Source organism: Geotrypetes seraphini, chromosome 16, assembly GCF_902459505.1.
Source record: "Geotrypetes seraphini chromosome 16, aGeoSer1.1, whole genome shotgun sequence".
Taxonomy (NCBI): Eukaryota; Metazoa; Chordata; class Amphibia; order Gymnophiona; family Dermophiidae; genus Geotrypetes; species Geotrypetes seraphini.
This window is the reverse complement of record NC_047099.1, coordinates 43,611,214-43,635,236: the sequence shown is the minus strand read 5'-3', so window position 1 is coordinate 43,635,236 and position 24,023 is coordinate 43,611,214. Positions and strand designations below refer to the sequence as shown.

The following is a 24,023-nucleotide window of genomic DNA, read 5'->3' as shown; positions in this document are numbered from 1 at the left end:
AAATACTTCTGTCCTGTCTTCCCGGAAGAAAATCTCGGTGTAGGATCTCAGTTGGCTGAGAAAGATACTTCTAGTGCAACAAGCACATCATTGCAGTCAATTTATTCCCGCAGAAATTTGTATAGAAAGCTGCATTAGAATTTTTTGCTCTGGGCTGTGCTCCAATTCCTCAGTTTGTCTCTCTACACGTGAGATGGTAGAAGCCTGTCTCTTCTGCTCTTGTTTCTTTTTCTATCCAATTGTGAGGCTTTTCGGTGCTTAGGACATCTCTGGCTGCAGGAGAGAGCAGACCCTGAGGTCAGAAGTCTGTAGCTAAGGGGCAGCCTGCTTGTCAGGGCTTGTATTTGACCGGTCTGCACTAACATTTTGGGAGCTCAGGGCCCATTCCATTGGGAGCACAGAGGACTTGAGCACAGTGAGTGGCTCTGTGACTGTTTTCTCCAGGATCCGGGCCGACTGCTTTCTCCTCCCGTTTGGCGTGTGCGAGGTCTGTGGAGGGACTGAGGATCGGGCCAGGAAGCAGTCAAAAGACAAGCAGTCCAGATGCCAGGCTTGTTGAGGAGAGTGTGGTGCAGCACCCTGAGGTTGTGTATTCAAGACCCCGAGCACGTTACTTAATCCTCCACTGCCCCAGGTACATTAGCCCACCAGGACAGATTGGGAAACCGCTGAATCCTCATTAATTAGAGTTCTAGGCAGGTTTTAGGCAACACAGTTACACAGAATTTTGTATAGAGTTAAATATGTTACAAAGAATTATTTATGCTACAAATTATACATCCAGTCAGAGGTAATAGAAATAGTAGCTTCCTAGTAACATTGTCTTTGTATTTTTGGTCTGAGTTAGAGGTTCTTAAATGAGTCTTGGTTCAGTCTACATATAATAAACACTCTGAATGAAAATCACTGGAGCGTGACATTCGACCATGATGAAAATGTTGAAACACGTCATGGAGGCACTCCCGCAATGCACTTGAAGAATAAGAGAAGTTCTTAGGCATCTTCTATTTAGTACTAAGTTTGCACTTTATATATAAGAAGAAAAAGGTTAAAAATATATATATAAAAAAGGATCCATTGAAGATATTGGCTCATAGATTCTACATACTTTATAAAAATATTCAGTTGTCTACAAGATAACATTATGAACGTTTATCACTTTGGAACATGACATTGGTTTGAAACCACTTCCTTAGGCAATTGCTTAGTTCTGCCAACTCAGCCTCACTCTCTGCTATAATCCTACACTAGCATCGCCTAAAGTATTCCTTAACTTTTTAGTTTTCTAATAAAGCTTTCAAGTTCCTTTTGTCTTTAAAGAAAGCTAGGCAGACGAAGATTACATTAGCCAGGGCAACTTTTACGTGAGGTCCTCCGCTTTGCTGAGGGGTGATAATCTCTATGCTGGTGATATGGATACCTCATACTGTACAGGACACCACTTGGCTAATGCTCCAAACTTCTGCACTGGAGTTTTCCAGAATTATTATTTTTGTAGAAAGGGCAAAATAGAGCAGCTGGGTGTGAGAAAGGCGAGTGTTCTCACTTCCTCTGTGGCTTCGGACTCTCGTTGACTCATCTGAGAATAGTCCCAAAAGGGTCTGACGAGCAGCGGAACAGTGATTAGATAACCACATTGCTTCTTACCGAATTAGTTAAAAGAAACTCATTTTTAAAAAATTGCAAAGGAGAGAGAGTTGGTCTTTTCTATCAAGTGGCAAGATGGGGACATGTTTGCTGGTCATAGTCCTAATCCTCCTGAATGCTGCAAAAGCAGGTATGTGAACACAATACGGATTCAGTCTGAAATGCTCCACTACAAATTCGTTTTGAGGTAGTGTCCTGGGGATGAGTCAAATTGATTGAAACTGTATGAGCTGTTTCTGTAGTCTGGACTTGTTTTCCTTGAGTTTGGATCTTCTAGGGCTGGAGCTGGGTGTCTGTCTTTAGTCCAGGGCAACAGTATCGTATGTTCTAGGCAAGTCTTCAGCCTTGCACAATCTTCTATTAACTTTCAGGCTCCTTGGGTCCCCCTGCAAGGTGGAAAGACATTGCAGATGGTAGGAGTTTGATCAGCAGAAATCACAAATTTTGTCATTTAAAAAATAATTCATTTACATCCAAACGCAGCTTCTTCAGTTTTGGTTTAATTATTGAATTCAGTTGACAACCATCTTTAATTAATATTGATACTAGTCTCTAATTTGAGACTAGTATCAATATGTAAAAACTTTGAGAATGACATGGAAACAAAATTTGTTCCTGTCCCCATCCCCTCTGACTCTGGCTCTTCAGCTTGGAAAAGAGACAGCTGAGGGGGATAAGATTGAAGTCTACAAAGTCCTGAGTGGAGTAGAATGGGTACAAGTGGATCGATTTGCTGCGTCAAAAATTACAAAGACTATGAGACACTCAATGAAGTTTAGGAAAATACTTTTAAAACCAATAGGAGGGAATATTTTTTCACTCAGAGAATAGTTAAGCTCTGGAACACATTGCCAGAGGTTGTGGGGTAAGAGCGGATAGTGTAGCTGGTTTTAAGAAAGGTTTGGACAAGTTCCTGGAGGAAAAATCCATAGTTTGTTATTGAGAAAGACATGGGGAAGCCACTGCTTGCCCTGGATCGGAAGCTATTCTTTGGGTTTTCACCAGGTACTATTGACCTGGATTGGTCACCATGAGGATGGGCTACTGGGCTTGATGGACAATTAGTCTGACCCAGTAAGGCTATTCTTATGTTCTAAATTGAGCTACTGGAGTGGCTTTCACTCTTGAGCAGGGACCTCACCTTCAATCCTGGGAGCTGAATGTGCAGTACCAGGTGACTTGCAAAGCAGAAGATCTGACTTGGGACCTTTCATGTATGCAGCATTTGGCCCAATTCATCCCTCTCTCAGCCTTTTCTCTCCTCTTTCCACTATTTCACTCTCATGCTGCCTCAGCCAAACCCAAAATATTAGAACCAATCAGTAAACAGGATCTAACAAAAGAAAGCTGCAGGAAGAGGAAGAAGATTAGGATCAGCTGACGGTGGCCTTTGATCTGCTCAGGATCTTATCTGGTTTAGGGTGGGCACCATAGCTCCTAAAAGTTGTCAGATTTACAGTTTAACCCTCGCGCTTCCTGGAAGTTTTCACTGACTAGTAAAAAAAATACACTCAAGCTGGAGAATAGATTCCATGCAAAGAAATTATTCAAAAGAAACATGTCTGCATGTGTGATTCTGTGGAAAGCCATGGTTTTTGGTGAACAACTTGCAATGCACTGTTAACAGGTCTGAAGTACAGAACAAGAGATTTTCATAAATAGATAAGTTTGGATTTGCAGAGTTTATTTTAGTTTGGAAAGCAAATAATCACTCTGGATCAGTGTTTATGTTTATTAAAATTTGATATCCTGCAGAAACTTACATCATTTCTCTGTGGCTAACAATTAAAACATATATTCAATCAAAGTAAGAAAGGAACTCTGTAATAGGAAAGACGTATGCAATCATACAAGGAACAAACAGACAAAACTAGTCCTTGGGGCAAGTTAGATTTTTCAGGATAACCTAGGGTTATCAGACATCTGGGAAAACCTAGACATGTCCTCTTTTTAGAGGACTATCCGGGTGCACGGAGGGATTTCCAAAACCCGGCAGTTTGTCTGGGTTTTGGAAGTCCCCGAGCTCAGGGCTGCATCTGGAGGTTCTCTGCGCATGCACAGATGTTGACACAATGACATCATATGCATATGTGCGTGATGTCATCACGGGGCACATGCACAGAGAGAGGCCCTCCAGATGCGGCCCTGAGCTCAGTGAAGGAGACTGGAGGTTTGTGTGGGGGCGGGGCTGGGCCAGGTGTCCGCTTTAAAAAAAAGATCTGGCAACCCTAGGACAACTACAATGTATATGCATGAGATAGATTTGCTTGAACTGCCTCCATGATATATAGAAACATAGAAACATAGAAATTGACGGCAGAAAAGGGCCATAGCCCATCGAGTCTGCCCATACCAATGACCCACTCCCTGATTCTTACTCTCCTAGAGATCCCACATGAATATCCCATTTTCTCTTGAAATCTAACACGCTGCTGGCCTCAATCACCCTCTGAGGCAGCTCGTTCCAATGATCTACCACCCTTTCAGTGAAGAAGTACTTCCTCGCATCACCCTGAAATTTCCCTCCCCTGATTTTCAGCGAGTGTCCTCTGGTTACTGAGGGCCCTGTAAGACTGAAGATATCATCTTTCACCTCTATACGCCCAGTAATATACTTAAAGGTCTCAATCATGTCCCCTCTCTCTCTTCGCTCCTCCAGTGAGTACATCCGCAGTTTCCTCAACCTTTCTTCATACGTGAGTTCCCCGAGCCCCAAAACCATCCTGGTAGCCATTCGCTGAACCGACTCAATTCTCAACACATCTTTTCGGTAGTGTGGTCTCCAGAATTGAACACAATACTCGAGATGAGGTCTCACCATGGATCTGTACAGTGGCATTATGACTTCAGGCTTTCTGCTGACAAAACCCCTACGAATACATCCCATCATTTGTCTTGCCTTGGATGAAGCCTTCTCTACTTGATTGGCAGCCTTCATATCGTCGCTATGAATCTCTTATGCATCTTCATTCTGGCTTGATGTGCAAATTTATATTACAATCTGACTTATATTCCGCCAAACCCCTTACGAGTTCATGGCGAACACAATATTTTTAACAAACCCAGTTAAGCATAACCCAATGACAAATATTCAGATAGACCCTTAGAGGGACTGGAAGGAAAGCTAACCTTATTATAACAAAATGAAACACTCCAGTAATAAAGCATTTAACTATGAATTTAAGCTGGATAAAGCCTCAGATGGTGCAGGGAGATCCCATGAACCAACGGAGCAGGCTAAACTTCTGTTACTGACTCTCCGGACCATCCATCAATGGCAAAAAAAGCCTTCATGAATTATATTATTACAATATCTATTTGAAATATGTTCTCAACATCTTTTTAAAGTGTCTTGTGACAGACTGCAAACATATCAAACGTGAATCCGTGCAGGTATTCAATAACGGTAAATAAATTGCTTATCTGAACAGAGAAGATGAAATCGTGAGCCTCCTCAACATGAAAGAATGAGAGAAGAGGGAATGGGTTGACAGGAAAGGTGTGGCAGTAGAAGATAGAAAGAAAGCAAGTACCGGTAGGTAGTAAATAGTGAAAAAAGGGAGGATGGAGAGAGGAGGCGAAAGGAAAGATGAAATCTAGTGGGCAGAGAGGCACCAAAGGAAGAGAGAAAAGACAAAAGGGAAAGATCAATATTAGAGACTGAGGTGGGGAAGGAAGGGAGAAGACGGAGAACAAACGGAAAAGGAAAGAAGGTTTTGGAAAAGTAGAGTGGAAACATACAGGAATCACCAAACTGGAAAAAATGTTGGTGCTGTTAACCGCTTAGACAATTTTGATAGGTGATATATAAATAGCTAAAAAAATAACTCAGGCACTGGGTTCAAGTCCCTCTGCAGCTTCTTGTGACTCTGGAGAAGTCACTTAACCCTCCCTTACACCAGGAACAAAATAAACCACTTCGATTGTAATCAAATGCCACCCCCCATTTCTTATTTCTCTCTTGCTTAGGACTGGATGAAATGCATTTCTATTTTTACTTCTCACCTAGGCTGTGGCTTATCAGGGTTTTTATTTCTATTAAAACTAAGAGAATTTGGAATCACTGGCGCAGTTCTAAACTGGTTTCAGAATTTCTGGATTGACTGAAGTTGCAGAATCATAAAGAATGGAGAATTGAGTTCCCCAGGGCTTACCAATTTTGTTTAATGTTTTTATGAGTGCCTTAGGTTTATTCAATTACAGTCAGGCGAGAACTCATGCAGATGAGATTTTTATTCTTGACCCTGTGATCTGGACTCGACCTTTATTTATTTAAAAAAATTTATATACCGCATACAACTAGTGTGAAGAGTTTCAGCTTCTGAGATTGTGATGTCATAATGCCTCATTCCACCAATAAGAGCCAACCTCATCAGTGATGTCACAGTGGCTTGACTGTCCTATACTTGGCTCACTTTTATTACATACGAGGGGGTGCTGAAAGGTTCTCAGCCCAACCAACCAACTTCCCAAATTCTGAGCGTTATTTTGCCACTGGAGCTGAAAAGAGTATGATCTTCTTTTGTTAGGCGTCAGTTTGCAGAAGTGAAATTTTACGCTTTGACATTGTTTCATTCAGATCATCGATTGAACCACATCCATGCCACTCTCGTCTCGGTTGGGCTGAGAACTTTTCAGCACCCCCCTCCTATTGCAAAACACTCTGGAGTTGATCTTGAACATCTTCCTATTTGTATTTCTAACTATAACCGAGATGTTTGAGCTATTGTTCTCTTGCATCAGACAATGTTAATAGTTAACAGATTAGTTTCTTTAAGCAAATGGCTACGACATTTTGGCATTGAATGTTTAAGACATCTGCACTAATACACTGAATGTCAGGAAAAATATTCAGTCATAAACTGGTACCGTTAATAGTTCATTTTAATGTGTGAAACTACAAATACACGGTTTATGCTTGATTTCAGGAATTATTTGTGTTTGTGTTGTATTTTCTTTTAAAATACAGTATTTTACCTATTAATTGTGATTAAAATTGTAATCTTCCTGCAGCCCTACTGAAAATTGAAACATTTGTGAGGAAAAGATAAAATAATATAACTTTTCTCTGCATTTTTAACAAGGTTATTTAGAAGCTTTAGCAGTAGTGTTTAATGTGGAGGGTCCATCTGTTTGCTAGTTTTTACATAGTTTAATAATATACTACCCTTAAAATCATTATCGAAGTGGTTTACAATAAATAAAAATGATAATATACTACCTTAAAAAAAACAACCAGGAAAGCAAACTCAATCATTCCACAGAGCATTTACAACCATCCAGTCTCATCCAACAAACTTATAAAGGAAATTTAGGCATGTGACTGGAAGCCACTCAGCCGACTATTCCCCCAAATGATTCAGATGCTTCAGCCAATGGAAATCCCCTGTTCCTGCTGGCAAGAAAAGAGGATGAGGGATACTGTACGGCCAGAGGATGGACCGTAAGGAAAGAACGGTAAGGGGTGGGGGTACAGAGGAGAGGGGAGAAGCAGAGAAGAGTTTGTGCCCTGAGAGCTTCCAGAATTTTACTTTAGTTAAAAAAATATCCTTCATAAGTAGATGACGTACGTCGCGTACACAAGAGTCTGTCAATGTTATGCTTTAAGGATACAACCGCCCAGACGAATATCATTCCTTGACACGACTGGTCCTTGAAAACTAATGGCAAGTCATTTTAATTTTATTGAACAAAGCAATCTGGATCTTCTTATCTCTGCAAACTTGAATTTTCAGCTCTGGCAGGAAAAAAAAGAGAACAACTGCAGATGGTGGCTGATGAAATGTAGGTCGGCTATCGAGCTGTGGTTTGAGTCAATTTGTCCATCGCATTGATTTTATCTACTTTAGTTTCACTGTTCTTACAATTACCCAGACATAACTTAAAGAACTTTAATTTTTTGTTGGTTTTGCAATTTTATAATTTCAATTATAATGGCTGTAAAAAAAACACATTTGCTCTGTTTAGTGTGCTGGAGCTGAAAAAGTTAGAGACACTGAGCTAGAGAAAAGGAAAGAAGCCTAACAGTGAGACTGAGGACCATGGAAACCTGGTTCAAATCCCACCACAGTTCCTTGTAACCTTGAGCAAGTCACCTAACCATTCTATATAAATAAGGGATAGACAGCAGGGAAGGAAAAGGCAAAGTGCAAACTGAGAAAACAGGAGAGGGACTGGGAGCAGGATGGAAAAAAGAGAAGCAGACAGACTACAAGGTTAGATGCAGGGAAAGAAGGAGGCTGGCCGTAGGTGCTGGTTCTGTGGATGTGCTCTGCGGGGACAGGAAGTTGAAGCAGAGGCAGTGTTCAGCTCATTAATGCTGCTGGTCCCCTCCTACATCCCAATGACTTGTTTTGTGCATTTTTTCTTTTGGACTTTTTTTTTTTTAATTGAAAATGGTTCAAAGATACATGCACTAAGCACAAACACATCTTCAAAATAAAATGATAGATGTTTTCCTGTTTTGAAAATGGTCATGTTCACTACTGGATTTTTGGATGTTTCTCACGAAACGACCAAACTTGGATTCAGATGTACTACTACTTATCATTTCTATAATGCTGCACATTAAAACATACAAGGGACAGTCCCTGCTCAGTAGAGCTTACAATCTAGTTAACAGATGAACAGGATGGGAAGGGGGCTTCTTAGGCCATGCCCATGGCCCATGGCTTCAAGGTAAAATAACACTATTCGCCGATGACGCCAAACTATGTAATATAGTAAGTGAATGCAGTTTACAGAATTATATGGCGCAGGACCTGCTTACATAGGAAAGTTGGTCCTCAACCTGGCAGCTAGGCTTCAATGCTAAGAAATGTAAGGTCATGCACCTCGGAAGCGGAAATCCATGCAGAACGTACTTCTTGAACGGAGAAACTTTAACTAGGACTTCAGCAGAACGAGATTTAGGAGTAATCATCAGTGCAGACGTGAAAACTGCCAATCAAGTGGAGAAGGCTTCATCTAAGGCAAGGCAGATATTGGGTTGTATCAATAGAAGTTTCGTCAGCCGAAAGCCTGAAGTCATAATGCCGTTGTACAGGGCCATGGTGAGACCTCATCTGGAGTACTGTGTGCAATTCTGGAGGCCACATTACAGTAAAGATGTGCGCAGAATTGAATCGGTTCAACGGACGGCCACCAGGATGATCTCGGGGCTCAAGGGTCTCTCGTACGAAGAGAGACTGAACAAATTGCAGCTCTACACTCTTGAGGAACGTAGGGAGAGGGGAGACATGTTCGAAACATTTAAGTACCTCACGGGACGTGTCGAAGTGGAAGATGATATTTTCTTTCTCAAGGGACCCTCGGCCACAAGAGGGCACCCGCTCAAACTCAGGGGCGGAAAATTTCATGGCGACACCAGAAAGTATTTCTTCACAGAGAGTGGTTGATCATTGGAACAAGCTTCCAGTGCAGGTGATCGAGGCAGACAGCGTGCCAGACTTTAAGAATAAATGGGATACCCATGTGGGATCCCTACGAGGGTCAAGATAAGGAAATTAGGGCATAGACAGGGGGTGGGTAAGCAGAGTGGGCAGACTTGATGGGCTGTAGCCCTTTTCTGCCGTCATCTTCTATGTTTCTATGTTTCTATAAGAAGCAAATGGGGGCAAGCAGTGAAAAGCAACCTTGAAAAAACAGGCCGTTAGGTCGGATTTGAAAACTACCAGGGATGGAGCTTGACATAGGGATTCCGGCAGTTTGTTCCAGGCATATGATGCAGCAAGAGAGAAGGAGTCTGCAGTTGGCAGTAGAGGAGAAGGGTACAGTGAAGAGAGACGAGAGGAGCTGATGTCATATAAAATATACTACGTTACCTCCTACTGGGTTTTGATTTGGAGAAGGGGGTTTTGTTAAGCAATTTTAGGGTGCTGCTCAGAAAATATAATCTGAAACTATCCCTTGTTTCCAGAGGCTCTAAGGGAGCCCGAGATCTGCTATGTTCTTGACGCGATCCTGTTCGTCTATGGAATCATCCTCACCGCTCTCTACTGCCGGCTCAAGGTGAGTCATCAGAAGACAAACTGACATGTTACGTGATCAGTTAAGCTAGTCTTGGCTGCTCTCCTTCAGGCGTACTGTGGGGCTTTTTAAGGGTATTTTTAAAACTTTCTCCACAAGTAAAATCTGTTTAACACAGAAAAAGGATTTTATGAAATTGTATGCGTGCATGCAGTGGCATAGTGGTCTGCCCCGGGCGCTGTCATCCTAAGGGCGTGGCGGCACATCTCCTCCCCCCACTCACTTGCTCCCCACTCTTCTCCTTGCTGCACGCATCCCTTGCCTTCTCCTGTACCTTTTTAGTTCTCTCTCTGTCACTTCCGGGACCCGTGCCTAGGACGTGACATCGGAGAGAGAGGAAGGCAAGGGGTGCATGTGCAGCGGGAGAGGGGCACCCCTCACCCTTACTACACCACTGAGTGCATGTTCTTATTTGCAATCCCCAGGGACGTAGTTTGTGTGGCAGAATTGTGATAGTGTTCCCCCGGTCGTTCGTGGTCGGCAGTTCACGGTCCCGGTCATTCACGGTATTTTCCGACCGCTAACCGCTGAGAAGGAGAGGGCAGCGGGAGAGGCAGGAGAGAGAAGCCAGAGCGCTGTGAGTGCAGGAAATCATTTGCAGCTCCTGATTGGTTAAGGCCCGACTTAGTGCAGGAAGAGGCGGTCAGAGCATACCATGAGTGATTTCCTGCACTCGTAGCACTCTGGCTGCTCTCCTGCTGCCCTCTTCAGGCTCCCCCATGAAAAACCGCATTCGCAGTTTTTCAAGATTCACAGGGGTTCCTAGAACCGAACCCCTGCGAATATCAGGGGAGTACTGTATATTCAAATACAGTAAAACCTTGCTTTGCGAGCATAATTCATTCCAGAAGCATGCTTGTAATCCAAAGCACTCGTATATCAAAGCAAATTTCCCCATAGGAAATAATGGAAATTCAGACGATTCGTTCCACAACCCAAAAACTTTAATAAAAGAATACTATACGTACTCGTATTGCATGACCTTGCTCATTTAGAACAGTCACTACACAACTGCGTCAGAGAGAGAACCATAGGCTCAGTTGTGATGTGTGTATACTGTATGTACTCGTATTGCAAGACCTCACTCGTTTAGAACCGTCACTATACTCCCGCAGCATCAGAGAGAGGATCTCCTTTGTAGACGCACACTGGCACCATGTTGCTTTTGTAAAACAGGCTTCAAATAGGCCCTCTACAGATGTATGTCTGAAAAAAGAAACTACAAATCCCAAAATGCACTGGAAGAAGGAAGACAAAATATCAGGACTGGCGTAATGCCTCACTCATTACTTTTGCGGAGGTTGTGGCTTGTGGGTAATTATGCTGTGCTCTGATTGTATTTTAAGCTAAGAGAATCTCCTTTTTTTTTCTCCTCTCCAACATCTTCCCCTTCTAGCTTCAGAATCAAAAGGCCGCTAAAAGACAGCTTCCACAGAATCTATATGAGGTAATCAAAACCATCTTTAATTCCTGAAAGCCTAGGACATGAAACCACTTCTCATCTGCTGTAGGTATCTTAGAGGTATTGAAAGTACTCGAATGTTTACTAATGTAATATTCGCAGTGAGTCTGGCTGCAGAGAAAGCATTTGATCGAATGGAATGTTCTTTCATTTTTGAGGTGTTGAGATGGTTTGACTTCCCGTGAAAATGATTAAAATTTTATATACTGCTCCAGTCACAAGGATCTGTATAAACAATAAGACGTCTGATCCAATCCATCTGGCTTGGAGCACGAAACAGGGGTGTCCTCTTTCACCATGAATATTTCATTTGACTCTGGAACCCTTATGAATAGCATTACACAGCAATTCAAATATTAGACATGTACCATGTGTTGTAAATGAAATTAAATTGTCAAAGTATGCTGATGTATTATACACCACAACGGAATCATTACAATATATTTTAGGTGTTATTGACAGTTTTTCTTCTGTCTCTGGATATAGGTAATGTGGGTCCGATGATTAAAGGATTGGGTTTACAATGGTCTCTGTTTAAAATTAAATGCTTGGGCATTTATTTTGGACCAACGATAGACAAAACAATATTACTCATATGCGTGACCATATAAATAAAGTGACCACACGTTGGTCTTCACTTAAGCAGCCATGGTGGGGATTCAATCAAGATGATTATGCCAGTAATTAATTACACTCTGTTTCCCATTCTTTTGGAAAGATCAGGATATAATAAAATGGATGGTTCACTTAACCACCACCTAAAACAAGTTTTAAAAAGCTTAAGTGTGATAAGGATGGCGGAGGTGTCAATTTGGCTGATTTCAGCGCATTTTCCGGCAATGAATTCCAGAGTTTAATTACACGTTGTGTGAAGAAATATTTTCTCCGGTTTGTTTTAAATCTACTACTTAGTAGCTTCATCGCATGCCCCATAGTCCTAGTGTTTTTGGAAGCTGTCTCTTCTCCAAGCTGGAGAGCCCTGGCTGCTTTAGCCTCTCCTCATAGGGAAGTCGTCCCATCCCTTTTATCATTCCACTATATCTTTTGAGATTCGAGGTGCGGCTGTGCTATACAGCAATAAAGGGCATTCTAACATTTTCATCTTTGTTTTCCATTCTTTTCCTGATAGCCACAGCTGCACACTGAGCTGACGGTTTCAACGTATCCTCCACAATGACACCTAGATCCATAGTTCGGCTTCCTCTTTCCCACATTGGCATCACGGTGCACTTGCTCACGTTAAATGTCATCTGCCATTTTGATGCCCAGTCGCCAAAGTCCTCTTGCGATTTAACAACTTTGTGTCATCGGCAAATTGAATGATCTCACTAGTTATTCCCATCTCTAGATCACTGATAAATATGTTAAGCAGGGGTCCCAGCACAGACTCCTGGGGAACCCCATTTGCAGAATCAAAAATGTCGTCAGCATAGGTAAAAATAAATCTGTCTGAACCTAAAGGTAAAGTACATAATGATATCATATATAAACATGAAACAATATAGGGGATGTTTGTTTATTTTTATTTAAAAAATTTATATACTGTTTAAAACTAAACAGTTTACAAAATTTACATACATAATATTTAAAATGAACACATAATAAAAACAAATGCATAGTTGAATAAACATATAACAAAATAAACCAAGACTTCTGGATCTGAAACATAAAGAACCACCTCCTAAGTGACACTTAATACTTAAAAGAAGCTATGCTTACATGAAATATTTTATTATATCATTCAATTGATCATACAACATACAAACATCATGAAATGAAACCTAAAAAGATTCTCTAATAACGTTAAAGACTGAAAACCTGGAATTGCTGGTACTCTTTGAACCATTGTCCTTTTTAAGATGAAAAAGTCAGATTTAAACGCATTTCATGCCTGCTTATCAGTTCAGGAGTTGTCTTGCCGTGCTGGCTAAAAACCAGCGTTTAAATCTCAGTATCACCTCATCCCTGAAGAAAGCCACCGAAATGTGAGCCATGTCGGAAGAGGTGCCACGGAAAATATGTGTTTTCTTTAAGAGCCATAATATAAGAATTACAAACTTTTATGGGAGTTTATATATAAAAATTTGATGATAAACAAAAGAAAATTTAGTTAAGAGTTAGATATGCACACTACTAAAAGTGGAATCGATGACGGTTGCTATCAATTAGGGTTATGTTACCCTGAAGAATATAGTGGTTACTCGAGGTGTACACTGAGACATTTATGCGACATACCTGATTATAGTGCCTTTACCATTAGTAAGGTGTGACTTATCAAAGAAAGGAGGCAGGCTTAGACCAGAGGACAAAAGAAAAAAATATAACACTACCAGCTTGCATGGAAAAGGAAAATGATTCTTTTATTTTCCTGATCAAAAAATTGTGGCCATGTTCCATCTATCTCCAGCTTCAGTGCATTTTAGTCTGAGATGAGAACATTTCATTTGAATTTATCTCACACCTTTCCAATAATACAGTAAGTTATATTTGGTTGCACTAAGTATTTCCCTGTCGCCAGACGACCGATATATAATCTAATTTTGTACCTAAGTCAAAGGTAAAGTACTTTCCTAAGATAGGGCTTGAAGGAACCTGGCTTTGCCTCACTAGGCATCTCCTCCACGCCATTCCCCACCTCTCATGTTCAGTCTCCCCTGTTGAGCCTTTTAAAAATGAATAGCCACTTTTTACAGAGCCACAGTAGCGATCCTCCCACAGCAAATGCACCAAAGCCCAGTCAATTCCTACAGGCTTTGGCGCATTTGCTATGGGAGAATTGCTGGATCCAAGCGAAGGAAAGTAAGACTAAGACACAAAGGATTAGCTGCAAGAGAACAGAGAGAAAATGAATTGGGAAAAGTTCACGTAGTAAAAGGGGAGAAAAAGAGAGAATCAGTGGTAGGTTATTGAGACTTGGAAAGTTTTTCCAATGTGTGTCCATTTTCAGAAGACTCCAGACAATATACAGCACCCTCAAAGAAGTAAAAGACTGCCATGGAGTCTTGTGATGCTTTGTTAGGATTGGCACTTTACCTTCTACGCATGGATTTGTAGATCTGATTCTCATGGTGGTCACCCTTTTCTCTGTTCTTGCCCTCCAGCTTCCATCCTTTTGTCCTGAGCCCCCTAGCCTAAAATCCGTGATCCAAACTTTGTCTTTTTCCATTGCTCTCCACAGCAGTTGGATCTCGGTGACAAACAGGACTATCACGAAATTCCCTTCAAGGACATAGAACTTGAAAAATCCAGCAAGGTATGTACTCTAAAGTTTACTAGATACAATTTGGCATCTTCAACAAAAAAAACCCAGAGTATTGGTATTTTCAAACCAAGATACCCAAAGAAGTAGGTGTTCTTGAGATGTGGCCTCAAGTCAGCCCCACTTGAGTAATTAGAAATAAGCAAATGTTGACAAATATATATACAAGGAAAACATGAAAGCATTTCTGTGATAGCTCCATTGAATAGATCGTACAATCCAATCCTTGGTTTTATATATCGATTGCCAAGTTTAATTTGTTTAGCTTCAAAGGTCAAGGAAATATTTTGACTCAAAGTTGCCAAAATTGTGAAGGGATACTATTCAAGAAATTTGTCAAATGATCTAACCAAACCATATCGACCCTTCCCAGATCTCGACGCATACTATAGCTATCAACCTTGTAATCTCCCTGGGAAAGCCCAGGCTAATTTCTTGTTGTAAACCGCCTGGAACTTCCAATGGAAGCCAGTGCAGAAAACGAAAAGGATGAGCAAATTAAATGGACTGCAGTATGGACTGAATTCTTTTTTGTAATGGCCAAATAAACAGTTACAGTACTCCAATTTACTTATAAGAAGAAACTGAACTGCAATCGATGATCAAGTTTGTATGTCTGTCAAAAACTATTGTTAGGCATTGACTGTTTGCTGGCCCTATGAGATGCTGCCCTAGTCATGCCTAATGGTTGGCCCAGGCCTGCCCTTTTCAAACGAGACCACTTAAATCAGTCCTAGCTTTGTTCCCAGTGTATGCATGCTTTTCTTATTTGCAAGGAGCGGGAGAGGGGGAATCAAAGCCATGCATGCAGAAGGTAACGCCAGGACTGGATCAGCCTTTACAGCATAATTTATCAAATGAAAAGCTTTAAATCAAGAGGGATCTAAGCGTTCCAAATATACAGTCAGAAGCCTGCCATTTTTCGGCCCAAAGTCAGGGGCAGATTCAGAACAAATGCTTCAGTCTGATCCCCACCTGTGGTGCTAACATCTGAAATTTTCCAAAGTTGCTCATAATGGGCTCCCGGAGCACATACATGTTTAAAATGCCATCTATGTCTTTTAAACGGTTAAACAGAAGCCAGCGCGTCATCCCCAGTGTTCTAACATTTCTTCTACAGAATCTTCCCCCACACATCAGTTTTCTTATTAGTGGAGGCCAGATGCCTCAGCAAATCCTTGATTGCAAAAAAGTATTTATTCTTGGCTGTGGGTATGGTGACAACTACTGTGAAGTGACCACTTCCTCTTCTACCTGGTGACAGAAACGGGGACATCGATACATGAGTCTGAGTGGCCCATATGCCTTAACTGTGTATGAGCTGCAGACGTTGACAGAATAGCCAGAAACAAATTAAAATAAAAAATCTTTAGGGACTGATATTCAGCTCATGTCTTTAAATTAAAAAAAAAAAATCAAGATACTGTCTGGTTCTGAATATCCAGAAATCAACACCGATTGTTGGTGCATTCAGCTATCAGCAGGTCAGAGCAGCCAGTGGGCAGAGCCTGGGCAAAACCAGAGATTATCCAGTTTAACGGCAAGATTCAGAGTCGGACCACTAAAAAGATAAAATTAGGACAGTTAGTAATCTGAAAATCACTGCTGACTGGATAACCTCCAACTTCACCCAACTGCCCCCGCCCAAAATGGTCAGAGGGAATATCTGGTTAGTGCTGTTGGCTGGCACTTATTTGGTTCCTGGCACCAGCTAACCAGATACAAGCCTTTGAATATCAGCCAGTTTATTGCTCTACAGCGGGGGTGTCCAACCTTTTGGCTTCCCTGGGCCGCATTGGCCGAAAAAAATGTTTCTGGGGCCGCACAAACGCGTAAACGCTGCAGCAAGACAGAGGAGGGAGCCGGCAAGGCAGCAAACACCTGTAGGCAGCAGAGGAAAACACTGCATCGCCTCGACCGAGGCCGCATGTGGCCCTTGAGCCGCAGGTTGGACACCCCTGCTCTACAGTTAAAGAAAAATCATAGTTGGATCTGAGGTATTCCCTACCCTGCAACAAATTCTATTGTCACCACCACTAAAACCGGACATTTTAGTCAATCTGCTCCTGTCAACAGCAAGAATGGTCATATTATCCAAAGTGGCTGTGTCTCGGTTGCCCTTTGCCCAAGAAGAATTGACCCAGTTTACTTCTTTTTTTAAATTATTTTAAGAAAACAGGAGTTCTGAAGAAAAAGAAGTCTTCCTGTGAAGTCGTCATTTTTTTTTTTTTTTTAAGACCTAAGGGCTAGAAGACCCTAGACTTCCCTTTCTAGTTAAGGTTTTTTTTTTCCCTTTTTTCAATGAGGAGAGAGTTGCGACTGAACAGGAGCAGGTTAAGAAACAACTGACAGGAGGAAGGGAGGAGGCTTGAGGACTAGGTAAGCTTAAATCTTACTATAGCTAGGGGAGGGCACCGACACACAGGCTCAGTCAGAGACTTTACCAACAAGTTGTGCCTGCATATTGTGACTGGGTAAGGCCTGGACTGGTCTAGCCCAAAGACCTGCCAAGCGGTAAGGCGAGGTATGGCGGGTAGAGGGGTGTGAAGATGAAATAAATGTCAAGTGTGAATTCTTCTTTATTTACCACTTTGTGTTCTGGTGCAACCCCTCAATACTTATCCACTTGGCCCACCGTGCTTATTCGGGCCGTTTTCAATAGCTTGCCACCCTGAGCATGGGATTCTTCCACCCTTACCAGATCCCCTGCCCAACTAATCCCCACCAGTTGGTAAGACAAAGCTCAAAAACAGACGACTTCCTCAGGCTCTGCTCTGCCAGCTTCCAAACAACAACTTCTCAATTTCCAATCCAGGGTCCTGCAACCTGCCAGTTCCACTGCAATTACTTTTAACTCTTCTGTTCCCTTAATTTGTGAGGCAACACCAGAAACGGTACAGGCCTCACTAGGTGTCCATTTCTTCACACTTGCACAATTCATCAGGCTCCATTTCAATGTCATTTACCAACAGCTCTTCTGCCATTTCAATTTCTTAATCATCACCTTCAGAAGAATTCTTAGAAGCTGGTTTCTGTCCTCTGAACTCTTGGCTGTAGGCTTGTGGCAGCCACCATTGCCTTTTCACATGCTCTGGGTTGATTGCTTCTAGGTCCAGCTGAGCTGCCTGCAGGAGCTAATCCTGTCCTAAACTTGGACACCGCCTGCCTAGTGCCTGCTGGGACTTGTGGTTTTCTGTCCCTAGATGTTCCTACGCTATTGCTAGACAAGAATAAGTGGGTCAAAGTAGTGCTACCCTTCTTTTGGGGTTTCTGAACCAGAGGCATTTCTTGGCCCTGCTTGCTTCTGGGAGCAGGTTTAGTTTCAGTGACAATATCCCCTGCTTGTCTCCGGAAAATGGTCATATGATCCAAAGCGGCTGTGTCTTGGTTGCCCTGTTCATTCCAAACCAAAGTGCCACTGTCGACAAATCATTTCTCCATCTTGAAATCCAGAAGTGGCAAGCCGCTGCCAATCATAAGTCTGACAAGGGCATGGGACAGAAAGCGATGGGCACAGTCAGTGCAGCTGAAGATTAGCTTATAATTAGGGGGCAAATTGTCAAAATCAGCACTGTCCTTCTCTCGTACGTGACTAGTTCCAGATACAACATGGCACAAGTTTTCTCAGTTGACGTTCCACATCCTGTGTGAGTGTGATAAGGGTGACAGTAGCTCTAAAATGGCCCTTCTTGTGTTACAGTGACACTGCAGTCACTAAACTTGCATCTTGCCTTGCATGGCGTTCTTGCTGAATTGGAGCCCAGAATCCTTGCTTCACTCTGATGTGCTCTTCCCTTTTTGAAGGGGGAGGGAGTCTTCTTTTATGGTGTATTTATTAATTGTCCTCATTTAGAGATTTGTGAGTGTGCATTTGGTTTGTTTGGGCATCTAAAAATGTAAACCGTATGCAAGCTGCTTATACACAAGTCTGCATACAATCAGTTGAACTCATTTTTAAGCTCTTGTGTCCGAACAATGCATGCCTAACAGCTAAAGCACCAATATCTAATTCCAAATATTCCCATAAGAGCTTTAAGATCAAAGGACAAAAATCTTCTTTCTATTCCGTCTTTGAGAATCGTTTATACATGAAGGGATACTATTTTTTCGGTCACAGAACCACAAATATGGAACTCGTTATCAGAAAGGATCCTCGATAGATTCAAAGGAACACTAAAATGTTGGATCTATAAAGATGCATTCGAAACTTGAATCTTTCACGAGGCTAGGCTTAATTTTAATAGATAAAGTTACCCCTTCCTTTTTATCTCTCCTTAATTTAATTAGTTCCACCCTTTTTCCCTTTCGTACTTGCCTGACTGGTCCACGTCTTATTGTATTAAATGCAGTCTGTTTTCCCTATTTTTTTATACTGTACATCGCTTTGAAATATGAAACTACGATTTATGTTGAATCAATTTTTATTTTTGCACAAAAATCCAACCAACAAATTACCAACAGCCAGAAAACAATAGAAAGAAACCAAATACAAAGCTGTATTTGGGTCTAGGCAGTGGTTGGGAACCACTGCCTAGACCTTTAGGAAAAGCTTATCACTGGATACAGAGGCCGGATTCATGTCAAATTTCAGGCCAAACCAAAGTAATTTGGTTTAGATGTTGAGACAATGCCCAATTCTTAATCTTACTGGTACTGCTGGTTATCGAAGTATAAAGTGAAATTAATGCTGTATCAATTGGTACCAAAAAATATAATCAGCATTATGAATAAAGAATCTTGCCTAAATCCAGACATCAGACAGAGAGGACATGAAAGTATTATAGAATACTAGCGATTTAGGTGATCCCTATGGACACCACATGGATTCTTCCAAAGTAGGAAAGTTGAACCATAAGTACCTGGTACCACCTATTTTTCAAGAAACCCATGATGAACCAGGTGGTAACAGAACCAGCTAAACTACTCCAGGTTAATTTCTCTAGCAAAAGGTCATCAGTTGACCTCCCCTACAAAGTACATTCCTAACTGTCGATGTCCTATTTTGGGGGAAAACACCAGCATGTCCCAACACTGCTCCAGACCAGCAGGGAAAGGGGATTTTCCAAAGGGTTTTGCTTAGGATATGAACTTAAGCCACTGGTTCAAATATATTTGTACTCCTTAATTATGCTGGTGACGAGCTATGCCCAGCGGGTAGCGGTTGGAGGCTTGGTTTGCCATTCCATCTCCCTCTCTCTGAGCCCTGCACCTCAGTAATAAAATAATGAATTCATGACTTCCTTTTGAAATTAACACATTTTTTTTCTTTTTCTCTGATACTTTTTAGACCAGAGAAGGCGTCTACACAGTAAGTTTTCCGAAGTGCATCCTGCTAACCCTCCCTTTCCTTTCTCTGGCATGTGGGCATGACTGGCGCTAACCTCCTTAAACCTGGGATCCGCTTGTGGCTTTGTGTTTTTGTATTTTCCCTGTTTAAATGTCATAATACCCTTAGGGTTTTTTTTACTAAGCTGCGGTAAAAATTGACCTTAGCGTGCCCTTACGTGTATCTTTTCAGGGTGTTATTTTACTGTGGCTGTAAAATTTTAATTCTCTATTTTCTTTCTATTAATGGTTGTGCACTTATGTTGCCATTAGTTTCAAGTTTATTTAGAATTTCTTATACCGCCCAATCAGTCTTCTAGGCAGTGTACAAATTTGCAAAAACAAAGAACAAACGTTAAATAAAATAAAAGTTTGAGGTGACACTAGATCAGCATTCTAGAAAAGACAGTCAGTTTGGTCCTGCAATTTGTGAAGATTGTATTTTTTCCCTCTCCCTCCTTTTTTTTGTCTCTGGTCATCGTTTCGTTTGTGCATTCCTGCAATGATACATTTTTTAAAATTTCCTGTTTTAATAAATATGCTTTTTGTAAATTTATTGTAAACTGCTTAGACGTTATGGTAGGCGGTATTATCAAATAAATAATTAAACTTGAAACTCAAATTTGGAAGGCCCTGAGCTCGGGGGCCTTCTTCCCTGGGCACCCAGTCCTCTAAAGGGGACATGTCTGGGGTTTCCCGGACATCTGGTAATCCTGCCTCCACATTACTATTCTAAAACAGCGATTAACGCCTATAATAGCGTTTGTGCTTAGCATGCAACATCCCAGCTCCTAACTTTAGGGTTCAAATCTCACACCTTCCATTGATGCTCCTTTGGGTGCTGGACAATTCATTTTACTCCCTACCATCCCCAGATATGAACAAATTATAAAGCCTCTCTAGGCCAGAGATACTATACCTGAATTGTAACTTGTGTAGATTTGCAAAGATGCTAATTAAATCCAAATTTGGGCCAAGCAGATTCCACAGTCATGGAGAAATTGCATGTTTGCTGCCAAAGTGGGGGGTGGATGAATGTTAATGAAGGCTACCACAGCTGCCATTTCTTTCTTTTACAGGGTCTCAGCACCCGCAGTCAGGAGACCTACGAGACCCTGCATCGCTCAGAGAAACCAGCAGACACATAAAACCACCCAACTACTTTCAATCCTTCCTATTTCCAATTTTCTTCCATTGCACTGTCAAGTCTGGCACAGCTTTTGCTGCTCCCCGCAAGATTTCCAGGAGTGGACTGCTTCAGAGAGGATGAAACTGCACTGTCCATCGACATGCATCAGAGCTGACATCCATTGATCTTCACAGGAGGGTCATTCACATTGCACTTGCCTCTCCTAGCTCACCCAGGCCCAACCCAATAATCTTCCCCACGTCGTCCTCCCACCCATCTCTCTGGTCCCACAGCTCTTGCATGTCCCACTCCATGCCAACATTCCCTCTAAAGGTATATGGGAATCCTCACCCCCCCCCCCAATTTCTACCTTTGAGAATTGTGCGTTAATATCATGATTTCAATCAAGAGGGCCAGGCAAGTTCTGCAGGACTTCCAAGGAACCTGCCCTCACAACTGAAACAGTGAGATTGATGCACCAGCTCAGTGGTAGGAATGCAGCTGGAGGGAGCATTGATGCCTCTGTACTTTACTGGGGGCTTCATGCTGGAGTATATAGATACATGCATGCATGCACACACATCAAGCTGCTTGCTGATGGACAGATACCATCATGTACATATTAATTCATCATTGTACACTCTCTCATCTGTGCCAAGACAAATGGGCTTATTGGTGTCATGCTCCACACATGCTATTCTGACAGTTTCAACTTTTTTCAGTTTGCAGAGCCTCTGTTATACAGATATATAAATGTAATTTGGACTTTGCTTCTTTAATCCAAAGAGGATTCTTAACATGCTTTCTATTGTGCCTTAATGGAAAAGTAGGTAAAGCCACCTCTGGGATTCAATATGTCTATTGCAGTGCAACTCGTAACCACTTTAAAAATAGTGGAATCAGTTCGTAGACCCCCAGTTCACAGATTCAATGATATCTAAAGTCTAGGCAATTGTGTATTCTTTAAATGACTCACCAGATCATTTAGGTTTTAAGGGCAGAATACTGTTTAATTTAATCCGTCTGGCTCTTGATAGACTGGATGTTTCTATTTGAAACATGAAAATTTTGGTTAACCTGGGTCATTCCATGAATCCTGTATTTAAGTTTTCTGCATCCTGGGTGGAATGCTGTGGCCTGGGGTTGTTCCATGTTGACACCCAGTGGTTGAATTCAAAGCCCATGATTGCTGAGAAGCCCTTTCCTTGCCTTAACTACAGTGAGCAGTTTAGGTACATGAGGGGAGTGGGGGAAAGAGAAGACAGAAATGGGCCCCTGGGTAGTTGCAAATGAAGATTTATAGCACCAGGATCCCAGCCATGGTTCCAATTGCGGTAGAGGCCAAGAGAAGCAAGAGAAACCTTTGGAGCCAACCCCCCCATCACCACCCAAAAATTATTGTGGTTTCCATGCTAAATATCTAAGATTGAGTCAGCTCCCTTAATCCTAAGGTTGCCCATATTACTCCAATCAACAGAGAATTTGCTATAAAGCTCTTGTCTGTCATTCATCAAACATTGGACTCTTCTTCTACTACTTGCTTTCAAAACTTGTGGAAAATCTATCAACTCGCAAGATATTTGAGACCTGAGGGAGGGATGTTGCTCATCAGTTTAAAAGAAAATGGGCTTCGTTATGTTAAATCTGACTTGCCAGTAAGAATCTCTGGACTTCAATTCCAGGTATAATGAGATTACGCAAAGATGGTTATGTCTTTTAAGAAAATGTTAAAAAAACACAATTATTTGTGGACACCTTTCTCTAACTCTGTGGTTATTATTTGTTTTAGATTTAAATAATTCTGTATTAAGGAAACTTGTGGGGAAGATTGACCTATTTGTTTATTACATTTTATAATGTTTGTGCTTGAAATTGTGGATCTAAATGTTTTGTACATCGCTTAGATTGAAGTGATTCAAAATTTTTTAAAATAAATAAATAATCAATCATAACCCAAGAACTTGTATTCTTACTAGTGGATATTTATCACCTTTTTTTTTTTTTAAACTCGGAGGAGAAAATTAGGGCTGCTTCCAGGCTCTCTCAAACTAGCAATTGAACCGTGTTCCTCTCTTTCTGGCTTTTCAGTTGAGGAATAAAAACTATATCCTGTCAACCCCCAAAATATCTGCCCCTACTCCTATCTTATCTGATTTCCAGTTATAAAATGAACATTCTGGGTATGTTGTGGAAGTTCCACTGGCCAAGGGGAAGGCGTCTCAGTTCTTAGGCACTGGTGACACCTAGTGGCCAGATCTAAGGTTCATGACTACAGGAAGCTGGAACGAGACCTGGAACGTGACCCCCCCAGCCAGGGAATCCAGCAGCAAGTGAGAAGATAAACGAGTTGGAAGGGGATAAAGGTATATAAAACAGGAAATAAATCCCCAACACAAGGCCTTTTTAACTTCTCTGATCTCTTTGCCGACTCCAGCTTCCCACAGTACTTGTAGGGTATGAAAACAGATGATCCCAGTGTTCCAATATCCTTAGAAAATGCTTACCGTTCTCTTAATTTGACAGCTAATTTATATGCCTGTGTTAATGTCACTCATCTGAGTGGGATTATATGGATAAAAATTAAGGACTAGGTCAATATCATCTTACTTGAATATCCAAGGCCTAACCATGAAAGACCAAGTGGACTCCTTGGTTAGAAAGGGCTTTTTTTACTCTCTGAAAGCTTCGGTCCATCAGAGCATACTTTGACGCTTCATCATTCAGAATTCTAGTACAATCCCTTATACTAAGCCATCTCGATTACTGTAATATCTCCCATCTGGCAATTTTCCAGAAGAACACGCAGAGACCACAACTGGTGCAGAATGCGGCAGGTCAGGTTGATTTTTGGGTTGAAGAAGTCCGATCACATAACCCCTTCCTACCGACTCCTGCACTGGTTACCGATGGAGGCACGTGCGAAGTTTAAGCTGGGATGATTTTGCTTTAAGGTACTATCCGGTTTAGCCCCTAAATATATAACTGACCTCTTCTCCTTCTCAACCAATAGACATAAGAGAAGCTCACATCTGAAGTTCGCCTCCCCACCAGTTAGAGGATGTAAATTTAACAGACACCATCAACATCTTTTCTCTTATTAAGCAGCATTATGGGGCAAAGACCTGGAAAGATTCCTTATGCATGCAAATAACTATGGGGAATTTAGTACCTAG

General features: G+C 41.6%; 1 protein-coding gene across 2 annotated transcripts; it reads left to right on the top strand.

Moving 5' to 3' along the window:
• The first annotated feature begins 1,574 nt into the window (after positions 1–1,574).
• FCER1G (Fc fragment of IgE receptor Ig) lies at positions 1,575–23,784 on the top strand. Of its 2 annotated transcripts, XM_033924359.1 has the most exons (6): positions 1,575–1,777; positions 9,566–9,657; positions 11,072–11,122; positions 14,316–14,390; positions 19,684–19,704; positions 20,801–23,784. In XM_033924359.1, the coding sequence occupies exons 1-6, from the start codon at positions 1,723–1,725 to the stop codon at positions 20,867–20,869; spliced, it is 363 nt and encodes a 120-aa protein (XP_033780250.1). In that variant the 5' UTR covers positions 1,575–1,722; the 3' UTR covers positions 20,870–23,784. The 2 variants fall into 2 exon arrangements, with proteins under 2 accessions (XP_033780250.1, XP_033780251.1); XM_033924360.1 differs by lacking the exon at positions 14,316–14,390.
• Positions 23,785–24,023: the final 239 nt, after the last annotated feature.

Bases quoted from the DNA above. Each gene is read 5' to 3' on its own strand.
- FCER1G (XM_033924359.1), top strand. From the start codon at position 1,723: ATGGGGACATGTTTGCTGGTCATAGTCCTAATCCTCCTGAATGCTGCA. The intron at 1,778-9,565 runs GTATGTGAACAC...CCTTGTTTCCAG, and splicing joins CCTGAATGCTGCAAAAGCAG to AGGCTCTAAGGGAGCCCGAG. The intron at 11,123-14,315 runs GTAATCAAAACC...TGCTCTCCACAG, and splicing joins TTCCACAGAATCTATATGAG to CAGTTGGATCTCGGTGACAA.